The 10732-nt window shown below is 57.3% G+C and overlaps 3 protein-coding genes and 1 non-coding gene across 4 annotated transcripts; all 4 read left to right on the plus strand.

The window, feature by feature from the left end:
• Nucleotides 1-112: 112 nt before the first annotated feature.
• On the plus strand, nt 113-4074 carry DL89DRAFT_293586 (IkappaB kinase complex, IKAP component; the record flags this gene model as incomplete). Its single annotated transcript, XM_040890404.1, has 6 exons — nt 113-307; nt 363-1489; nt 1551-1611; nt 1652-1913; nt 1966-3523; nt 3552-4074. The coding sequence occupies 6 exons, from the start codon at nt 113-115 to the stop codon at nt 4072-4074; spliced, it is 3726 nt and encodes a 1241-aa protein (XP_040742870.1).
• A 323-nt stretch (nt 4075-4397) lies between these two features.
• Nucleotides 4398-8678, plus strand: DL89DRAFT_293587 (isoleucyl-tRNA synthetase; the record flags this gene model as incomplete). The annotated part of the gene is made up of 6 exons (XM_040890405.1): nt 4398-4413; nt 4505-6788; nt 6841-7711; nt 8193-8299; nt 8364-8508; nt 8577-8678. 6 exons carry the CDS (start codon nt 4398-4400, stop codon nt 8676-8678), a joined length of 3525 nt encoding a protein of 1174 aa, XP_040742871.1.
• A 328-nt stretch (nt 8679-9006) lies between these two features.
• DL89DRAFT_t95 lies at nt 9007-9078 on the plus strand. The gene has a single exon. It is a non-coding gene; the product is annotated as a tRNA-Arg (tRNA).
• A 112-nt stretch (nt 9079-9190) lies between these two features.
• On the plus strand, nt 9191-10641 carry DL89DRAFT_268155 (uncharacterized protein). The gene has a single exon (XM_040887816.1). The coding sequence runs from the start codon at nt 9371-9373 to the stop codon at nt 10574-10576; it is 1206 nt and encodes a 401-aa protein (XP_040742872.1). The 5' UTR covers nt 9191-9370; the 3' UTR covers nt 10577-10641.
• Nucleotides 10642-10732: the final 91 nt, after the last annotated feature.

A 10732-nucleotide genomic window follows, 5' to 3' on the forward strand; every position in this document is an offset into this window, starting at 1 on the left:
CCAGTAGCTGATCTCTCGATCACGCTATTTAACGAGCCCCGTCGATCACAGTGTGGCAAGTAGACGCTTGGAAAATTTTCTTTTCTTGAGCCTCCAATTTCATATTCTAAACATGAGAAATCTGACTATCCTGTCGAGCACTAGCACTCCGTACACAGACGCGCAGGCGGCCACAGGGGTACCGGCACCCCTCTGTGTCAACGTGACTGAGCGAGTCGCCTACGCTGTGATCGGTGACAAGGACGACATGGCCAGTTTGGTATCGATTCCATTCGGCTCTGACACTGGCACATCCACGACATACACAGTGCAAGCACAGCTCCCGTTCTCAGCATCCAGCTGCACGATTGCCGGGCATGCAGTTTCTGATGGAGCGTGAGTCAGTGTTTCTGGCGCTAGCATCGGGCGATATTTTTGTCATACAAGTCAGCCAGTCCGCTGAGTCGGACAGCGAGCAGGTCGAGTTAGTCGGGTCGGTCGATGCAGGGATTGCGGCCGCATGCTGGAGTCCTGATGAGGAGCTGCTGGTGCTGGTGACGCATGAAGACAAGCTTCTGCTGATGACGCAGGACTTTGAAGTGCTCTATGAATTCGGGCTCGCGCAGGCTACGGAGGTCGAGGAAAAGCATGTTGCACTGGGCTGGGGCAAAAAGGAAACGCAGTACCACGGCAAGGCCGGTAAGGCTGCAGCCCTGGCGCCGCAGGAGCCAGTCAACACGCAGCTGGCAGCCGGTGACGATGGTTGTGTGCGAGTGTCATGGCGCGGCGACGGCGCATACGTGGCGGTGTCGTTTGTTAGCGATGGAGCACGCGAGATCCGCGTGTTTTCGCGTGAAGGAAAACTGCACAGCATTTGCGAGAAGATCAAGGCACTGGAGCACGTCATGGCATGGCGGCCGTCGGGGCGGCTGATTGCAGCGACCGAGAAGCTCGAGCACAGACATGACGTGGTATTCTTTGAGCGCAATGGGCTACGGCATGGCGAGTTCACGCTGCGGCCGAGCACAGAGGCCGTGATGAATCTGACATGGAATTCTGACTCATCGATAGTGGCAGTTACGCTTGTCTCGAATACTGGCATGGGCCCGGAGGTGTGTGTGGAGCTGTGGTCGGATAAGAACTACCACTGGTACTTGAAGCAGGAGATCCGGTCATCAGTGCTAGGAGACACGGTCAGCCATGTCGTGTGGGATACGGAAGACCCAATGTTGCTGCACATTGCGGGTGAGCATTCGTACACGGCTATGCGGCTACAGAGCACACCGGCGGTGGCCCAAGCGGCATCAGAGCAGTCGATCTCTGGAGCGTGCGTGGTTGATGGAGCCAAGCTGCTCTATACTCCGTTTGCGTACGCTAATGTGCCGCCTCCAATGGCGCTGCACACTCTGACTGCGCCGTCACCCATAGCACATGTTGCCTTTGGTGCGTTTGGCGACGGCAATGATTTCGCAGCGTTGCTGGCTGATGGGCGTACGGTGGTTACGTACAAGTGCGCATATGCGGCGACAGTCAAGGAGGCACCTCCACCAGCACCGGACAGACACCGCAAGTCTTGTTGATGAGTCGCTGATAGTATTCCGCCAAATCGCCTGGCCAGCCGAGAACATCCTGGTGGCCCTGGGATCATCAGCAGAATAGCAGTGGGGCCAAGCACGATGTGCTCTCAGTGGTGCAGATCGAACAAGGCGAGGTTGTAAGCCGTGCAGTGCTAAATGTCGAGGACATGGCGTTTGCAAAGGCAGTCAAGCTTGTGGCATCACCAAACGTCAACAAGCTGCTCCTGGAGACTGCTGATGGCAGCGTCTTTGATGTCGAGTACACGTCGGGGCTGATGCTGTCCCCCATTGCATCTCTGCCTGAGATGTGTGTCGATCTGGACGCTGTGTCAGTCGACGGCAAAATCGAGGTGGTGGGTCCGTACTGAACGCAACCAACTGTTTGTGGGCTCGCATCTTGTCAGCGCAGCGTGCTCGTCGTTCTTTATGCGGCGTGACTTTTTGCTACTGACTACTACCACGCACTTTTTGCGCTTTGTGCCAGTCGACACAGACTTTGCCGGTGCCACTGTGGTGGAGGATGCGCCGGCTGTGTCAAAGTACGATGAGACGCGGCGGCGTGTGGAGCGCGGATCAACGATTGTGCTGGCGTCGACAGTTGGCGATAGCGTTGTGTTCCAGATGCCTCGCGGAAATCTGGAGACGGTGCGGCCAAGGGCGCTGGTGCTCTCCTCAGTCAGACGGCTCCTGGATGCGCGCAGCTACAAGGCAGCGCTGGTTCTGTGTCGCGTCAACCGCATTGACATGAATGTGATCTTTGACCACATTCCAGACAAGCTCATTGGCGACTTTGCCGAATTCGTGAACCAGGTGAATGACCCGGATCTGCTGAACTTGTTTGTGTCTGGGCTGCGTGACGAGGATGTTACAAAGTCCATGTACACTGGCACCAAAGCCGCAGGCAGTGGAGTGGCTGCCGAGTTCAAGGTCGAGGGAAAGACGACAAAGGTGTGCCGTGCTTTGCGGCCAGTTCTTCAGGACGCAGATGCTGTGCGGTACATGCCGACGATCTTGACTACGTTCATGTGCCAGGTCCCAGCAGATATCCCCAGCGCACTGAAGCTACTTGCGCCCCTGTCCACAGAAGAGCGCGACTCGGCTCTGACGTACCTGCTGTTTTTGTCAGATGTCGATAGGGTGTATAACGCAGCCCTTGGCCTGTATGATCTTCCACTGGCGCTGCTAGTTGCCCAACGCAGCCAGCGTGACCCGCGTGAGTACCTAGCAGCACTAGGCAAGCTCAACGCCCTGCCTGACGAGGAGTACCGCCGGTTCAAGATCGACGCGCAGCTCGCAAGAGCCTCTAAGGCGCTTGAGCATCTTTATCAGTCGTACCGCGGCAGCACTGAGGGCAGCGGGTTCATGAGCGAGTCGGATCTGTGGTCTGAAATCGTCGAGTTTGTCAGCGATAACGAGCTGTACGAGGAGGCAATCAAGCTTTTGAACGGGCAGTCCCGGTTCAGCGACATATGCCGGCTGTTTGGTGACCACCTGGTAGAGAAGCGCGAGTTTGCGCAGGCAGCGTCGGCGTACTTGCTGGCGGATGCACGCACACAGGCCGTTGATGCGTTTATTGACTCCAAAGAATGGCGAGAGGCCATGGCTCTGGCCACCGATCCCGCCAGCGCGCTGTCGGCACAGGCGGTCCATGACATTGCTGTGCGTGCCAGCCTGGTCTTGGCGGAGCACCATATGTTCATGGATGCAGCTACAGTGCTACTTGAATACACGGAGGAAGACGAGGACGCACTCGAGTTGCTTGTTAAGGGCAGCCACTGGGCCGAGGCGCTGCGTCAGACGCAGATGCGCGCGCGCACAGACCTGATCGAGACCACGGTCCTTCCAGGCATCCAGACGGCCTACACCAGCCTCCTGGAGGACATCGAGGAGATCCGCGAGGCATTCGACACCAAGCTTGCGCGCCTGACAGAGGTGCGTGCCAAGCCGCTGGAGGTGCTGGTGAACAAGTACATGAACGCGGCTCTGGGCGGCGAGAAACGACGGCTCGCTGGACAACATCGATGTGATGTCTGACACGACATCGATGGCGAGCCGGTTCAGCACATTCACGGCCACCGTCACTAATGCAACGTCGCGTGTGACGGGGTCGACGGCGCGGCGGATCTCGAAGAACCGACGCAAGGCCGAGCGCAAGAAGGTGCGCGGCAAGAAGGGCAGCGTGTATGAGGAGGCGTACTTGGTCGACTCGCTGGCCAAGCTCATTGATCGCGTGCGTGTGCACATGCAGGGTGTGCGCGAGATGAACCTGGCGCTGATCCGTTTCAGCAAGCAGGCTCTGGCGTGTGGGCTGCAGGATGCGTTTGCGCTGCTGGTGGGGCGGGTGCTGGAGAACGCTGACCGGATCTTTGATGAGCAGCGCGTGCAGATGCAGCTGGGCGAGAACGGCATTCCGGAGCCGGTGCCGATGGAGGTCAACGAGTTTGGGCTCCAGTCGCAGCCCAAGCACCCGAAACCTGCTTTGCCGACCATGGCGTGGAGGATCCGTGCACTGTGCTAGGCTCGCTTCTTGGTGACTGCTCATTGCCGCAGTTGCCACATGTTCACACGGCCATGCGTGCATCCATCAAAAGCAGTGCATGATGCCCAGGGCTGCGGTGGTGAATCACAAAAAAATTTTCCCTTTTAAAAAGCCTGCTGGGACCGTTTCTCGATCTGGCTGATGGAGAAAAAAATTGAGCTGTACTTTTCCTCTCTTCTCAAATCGACTTAATTTGGAGACATTCTATTATTCCTCTTTGTTGCATACCCTCTGTCTGTTCTTTTTCTTTCGACTACACGTGTTAGCAGCCCAAGCAAGAGCATTCCAAAAGCACGGAAACCATGTCTGCACCTGAAGGTAAGAAGAAGGCAGCCCTGGGGCACATCGAACAGAGCAGAAGCGAGCAGAACGCCCATTTCATACCTCCCCTTTCCCCTTGCAATTCTAGCCAGCCATCACTTCTCATTCCCCAAGGAGGAGGAGAAGGTCCTCGCGTTCTGGCGCGAAATCGACGCATTCAAGACATCAGTGAAGCTGTCGGAGGGCCGCAAGCCATTCTCCTTCTACGACGGACCGCCGTTCGCCACGGGTCTGCCTCACTACGGGCACCTCCTGGCCGGTACCATCAAGGATATTGTGACGCGGTTCGCCCACAACACCGGGCACTACGTCGAGCGGCGGGCCGGCTGGGACGTGCACGGTGTGCCGGTTGAGCACGAGGTTGACAAGCAGCTGGGCATCACCGGCAAGGATGACGTGGCCAACATGGGCATTGCAGCCTACAACGACGCGTGCCGTGCCATTGTCATGCGGTACTCTACCGAATGGCAGGAGACGGTCGAGCGCCTGGGCCGCTGGATCGACTTTGACAACGACTACAAGACGCTGGACACGACGTTTATGGAGTCCGAGTGGTGGGTGTTCAAGCAGCTGTTCGACAAGGGCCTGGTGTACCGCGGCCTGCGTGTCATGCCGTTCTCGACGGGTCTGGGCACCCCGCTGTCCAACTTTGAGGCCTCGCAGAACTACAAGGACGTCAGCGATCCGACTGTAGTGGTTGCGTTCCCGCTCAAGAGCGACCCCGAGGTCAGCCTGCTGGCATGGACCACCACGCCGTGGACGCTGCCCAGCAACTGCGCGCTGTGTATCAACCCCAAGTTCGAGTACGTGAAGATCCGCGATGGCGAGACTGGCCACGTCTACATCCTGCTCGAGTCCTGCCTCGGCATCCTGTACAAGAACGTCAAGAAGGCCAAGTTCGAGGTGCTGGCCAAGATCCCCGCTGCCGACCTGGTGGGGCTCGAGTACGAGCCCGTCTTCAGCTACTATGTCGAGAAGCTCCAGGACTCGGCGTGGCGTGTGGTCTCTGATGACTATGTCAGCGACAGTGATGGTACCGGTATTGTGCACAACGCGCCGGCCTTTGGTGAGGACGATTACCGCGTCTGCATGGCACAGAAGATTGTGACGCCCGGCGGCTTTGTGCCCATGCCCGTCAAGGACGACGGCTCGTTTGACGACTCGGTGTCCGACTTTGCAGGCATGTATGTCAAGGACGCTGACAAGGAGATCATCAAGAACATCAAGGCGCGCGGCCGCCTGGTGCGCCAGGGCACTATGGTGCACAGCTACCCGTTCTGCTGGCGCTCGGACACGCCGCTGCTGTACCGCGCTATTCCCTCGTGGTTCATCCGCGTCGCCGATGCCACCGAGCGCCTGCTGGCCAACAACGCGCAGTCGCGCTGGGTGCCCGAGTTTGTGCAGGAGAACCGCTTCGGCAACTGGCTGGCCAACGCACGCGACTGGAACGTCTCGCGCAACCGCTACTGGGGCACGCCCATGCCGCTGTGGGTCAGCGACGACTTTGAGGAGGTCGTCTGTGTTGGCTCGGTGGCCGAGCTCGAGGAGCTGACTGGAGCCACGGGCGTCACCGACCTGCACCGCGACAAGATCGACCACCTGACGATTCCGTCGCGCCAGGGCAAGGGCACGCTGCGCCGCATTGAGGAACTGTTTGACTGCTGGTTCGAGTCCGGCAGCATGCCGTACGCACAGAAGCACTATCCGTTTGAGAACCAAGAGTCCTTCCACGCAACCTTCCCTGCCGACTTCATCTCCGAGGGTATCGACCAGACCCGCGGCTGGTTCTACACGCTGCTGGTGCTGTCGACGTTGCTGTTCGACAAGCCTGCGTGGAAGAACCTGATTGCCAGCGGCCTGGTTCTGGCTGCCGACGGCAAGAAGATGAGCAAGCGCCTGAAGAACTACCCGGATCCGATGCATGTGCTCAAGAACTACGGAGCCGATCCGCTGCGCCTGTACCTGATCAACTCGCCGGTGGTGCGCGCCGAGACACTCAAGTTCAAGGAGGAGGGCGTCAAGGAGATTGTGTCGCGCGTGCTCCTGCCGTGGTACAACTCGTTCAAGTTCTTTACCACGCAGGTGCTGGTGCTGAAGAAGGACTCGGACATCAACTTTGTCTTTGACCCGGCCAGCCGGAGCGAGAACACCATGGACCGCTGGATGCTGGCGTCGGTGCAGACGCTGATCAAGTTTGTCCGTGAGGAGATGGGTGCCTACCGCCTGTACACTGTGGTGCCGCGTCTGCTGGAGATGATCGACCAGCTCACCAACTGGTACATCCGCTTCAACCGCAAGCGCTTGAAGGGCGAGAACGGCGCCGACGACGCCGTCCATGCGCTCAACACGCTGTTCGAGGTGCTCTTCACCATGTGCCGCCTGATGGCGCCCTTCACGCCCTTCATCACAGAGAACATGTACCAGACCCTCAAGGACTTTTTGCCCTGCAGACTACTTCAACGGCGAGGATGCCCGCTCGCTGCACTTTGTGTCGTTCCCCGAGGTGCGCGAGGAGTACTTTGACACTGCCATCGAGCGCGCCATGTCGCGCATGCAGGCCGTCATTGAGCTCGGCCGCGTCGTGCGCGAGCGCAACACTATCTCGCTCAAGACCCCGCTGCGCGAGCTGGTCGTCATCCACCCCGACCAGCAGTACCTCGACGACATCAAGCAGCTCTCCAACTACATCACCGAGGAGCTCAACCTGCGGAGCCTCGTGCTGACTGCCGACGAGGACGCCTACGGTATCAAGTACCGCGCCGAGGCCGACTTCAAGAAGCTCGGCACCAAGCTGCGCAAGGACATGCCGCGCGTCAAGAAGGCCCTGCCCGACGTGCCCTCGGCCGAGATCAAGGCCGCCCAGGACTCGGGTGTGCTCGTCGTCGACGGCATCACCCTGGGCGCTGACGACATCAACATCGTCCGCTACTTTGACGCCCTGTCGCTCAACGACGACGTCAAGAAGCAGTACCAGGAGGGAACCGACAAGGACGTTGTTGTGCTGCTCGAGACCGAGCTCCACGACGACCTGCTGCTGGAGGGCCAGGCCCGCGAGGTCATCAACCGTGTCCAGCGCATGCGCAAGAAGGCCGGTCTGCAGGCTGTTGACGATGTTGTTTACTACTACGAAATCACCAGCGACCCCGAGGGCAGCCTTGCCAAGGTGTTCGAGACCCAGGCCGAGTTCCTGCGCCGCAACCTGAAGCAGGAGCTGAACCTGATGAAGGACAAGGCCGGAGTGGCCTTTGCTGAGGAGGAGCAGGAGGTTAGCGAGTCCAAATTTGTGCTGGCTTTTGTCCGCAACTAGAGAATATCTGATTTTTCTGTTATTTTTGAAAGCATGGTGGCTCCAGGCTATTCTCGGAGCATGTGGGAGTAACGGGCTGCACTGCAATTTTGGCGTATCCTGAAGAAATCATTAGGGTTGTCATACATGGAAATCAGCGTGCTGCCGTGACTCAGCTTGGGTTGTCAGCATGCCGTAGGTCTGATGTCCTTGCATGTTCTAAAATAAAAGGCTGTCAAGCCTCTAGGCATCGTAGTGCAAGCTATTCCTGGACCAGTGTTGCGCAGCAAACACAGAATCCCTAGCATAAAAGGATTGCGATCTGGGACATTCTCCTCACATTCCATCACCACTACCAACAGATACATTCCAGCTTCGACACCAAAGGAACAACCGATTTCTCCAAAGAAACTACAATGAAGGCCATCCATCATCGCCACGACTCTCCTCGCCCTGACCTGCACCCTTCGCTGCCGCTGTCAACTCCAAGACCTACGGGCCAGTCGCTGCTTTCAAGGACTCCTGGATCTCAGTCGCCCCTATTGAGTCTGCCAAAACCCACGGCTCCGAGCCTGTGTTGAAGGCAAGCACCGAAAAGTTCGCACTCCTCGGCTTCACTCTTCCCTCGGAAGGCTACGCAGGCACCCAACCGCCTCCTGAGCTGCGAACTGACGCTGCCGCCATTCAACACTCCTGTCCCGCCCCTGAACATCACGCTCCAGGTCGCTGTCGCCAATACCTGGGACGAAGCCACGGTCAATGGCGACAACAGGCCAGGACTCTTGGGCGATGAGTTCACGTTCTACGTCGAGGACACGAAGCAGCCCGATTAAGATCGATGCCACTGAGCAGTGCAAGGATTGCGGCAGCCAAGGGAACCGGGTTCTCGCTTTTTGTGGGCAGTCCCAAGGCGCCGTACGAGTTCAAAGTCGCGCGAGACCTGGCATGGGGCAACGCTCGTCGCGACTGTCAATAGGTCGGCATAAAAATCGGATCTCTCAGCGAGTATAGATAGTGTACATGTTTCATTCGAATATAACTAAAAGTCACACTAGTCCATATGCATGTTATGTCTGCGCTTCAAAGACAAATAGCATTGAGAAGGTCAAAATAGCTGAGGTTATGTTATCTAGCATCAAAATATTTGGAAAGCCAACAAAGGCATATACATAGCATTGGAGTAGAGTGTGAGAAGTAGCACGTCCGCATCCACATACAGCTACATTCATCTGTCAGTCAGTGCATAAAACTTACATTTATAGTACCAAGAATTTTGAGGAGTTCAAAAAGTTTATCACCTAATCGCCCCTGTAGCTCAGAGGTAGAGCAGTGCCCTCCTAAGGCAAAGGCCGCGGGTTCAAATCCCGTCTGGGGTTAGGAGCTTTTTTTGCTTTGGATGAATCTGCATTTTGCTATATGTGAAGCGCATCACCGGCATATATGGCCACCTGTGGGTCAATATGCGCATTTCGGCATCGTCGGCGAAGCCAAATGGCTTTGCTCTACGCGTGGATCCGCAAGTCCGGTCATTTACCAATTTCACATTTTCTCGCACTTTTTTTATAGTCGCAGTAAGAAAAATTTTTCTTGCGCCCCAATTCAACTCCTCAGTTTCTCTTCTTCGGTCCCCTTCATTTCTATACTTTTTTACAAAAAGAAAAATTGAGCATGACCGCTTCGGATGTTATTTTCATGGACGGCGAGGCCGTTTCCCAGGTCGAGGAGCTTGCTCGCTACATTGCGCAGGTGAAGTCGATTTCGGATGCCGATTCGTTTGTCAACCAGCTGAAGGAGGCCTCGATTGCCGAGCTGCTGAAGGAGGCGTGCAACGGCACTCTGGCGGCATCGCCGGAGGCCAAGCTCGAGGCAGTCTACAACCAGCTCTTTGCTATTGTCCTGACACAGTCGGCGGGCCCCGAGGAGGTCGACACGTACGTCCGCGAAATTGTTGCCGATCTCACGGAGAATGTCCAGAGTGGAGCTGCGGTCCTGAAGGTGCTCAACAACCTGTACAACCTGCTGCCGGCGACTGCCATTCGCGCGTCTGTGTTCAAGGGCATCGTCGCGGTTGCTGGAAAGACAAACCTGTTGGCTACTCTGCTGCCGCTCATCTCCCGGCTGCCTACGCTGTTTGGCGAGTGGAGCATTGAGTCTGAGGCGAAGATCGAGCTCTTGCTGAGCATCCGTGATTCTCTCGAGGCTGCCGGCCTCAACAGCGAGGCGTACGAGACCGAGCTGGTGTTCCTGGAGACGGTCAGCGAGTCGCCGGAGAAGCTGGCGCAGATTGCCTCGTCTGCTATCGTGCACTATGTCAACATCAGCGCCGTGTGCGACCTTGATGCCCTGGCCAACCTGCCGCAGGTGCAGGAGCTCAACAAGGGCGGTAAGCTCGGTGACGCCGGATCTCTGCTGGACACGCTGCTGTCGAGCGACTTCAAGGGCTGGAAGGCGTACGTTGAGGCTAACAAGGCGCAGCTCGAGGCCCTGGGTGTTGATATCGAGAAGGCCAGCGACAAAATGCGCCTGCTCACAGTTGCGTCGATTGCGGCTGACAACCTGGGCCAGGATGTGCCGTTCAGCACCGTCGCTGAGGCCATCGAGGTCGATGCCGACGAGGTCGAGGTGTGGATCATTGATGTCATTCGGGCTGGTCTGATCCAGGGCAAGATGAACCAGGTTACGAGCACGGTTCTGCCGACGCGGTCGACGTACCGCAAGTTCGGCCAGGAGCAGTGGGCGGTGCTTGCCGAGCGCCTTGCCCAGTGGAAGGCGTCTCTGGAGAAGCTGCAGCCGGTCATCAGCAACGCCAAGCTACTTGCTCAGCAGCAGGCTGTGCAGATGGCGGGCCAGGCCAAGGTCACCATCGAGAAGTAAACTTGAAAATTAATGGTTTTATACGACTCAATTGCACACAAAAGAATTCAAACACCACTTTTGCCTTTCTCGTCTACGCCCAGCTCTCCCGCTCCCCTTGTTGCATTGCTAGTGTACATTTCTCATTTTATTACCGCGATTATGAACGATGCGACC

Source organism: Linderina pennispora, assembly GCF_002104995.1.
Source record: "Linderina pennispora strain ATCC 12442 chromosome Unknown DL89scaffold_8, whole genome shotgun sequence".
Classification (NCBI taxonomy): domain Eukaryota; kingdom Fungi; phylum Kickxellomycota; class Kickxellomycetes; order Kickxellales; family Kickxellaceae; genus Linderina; species Linderina pennispora.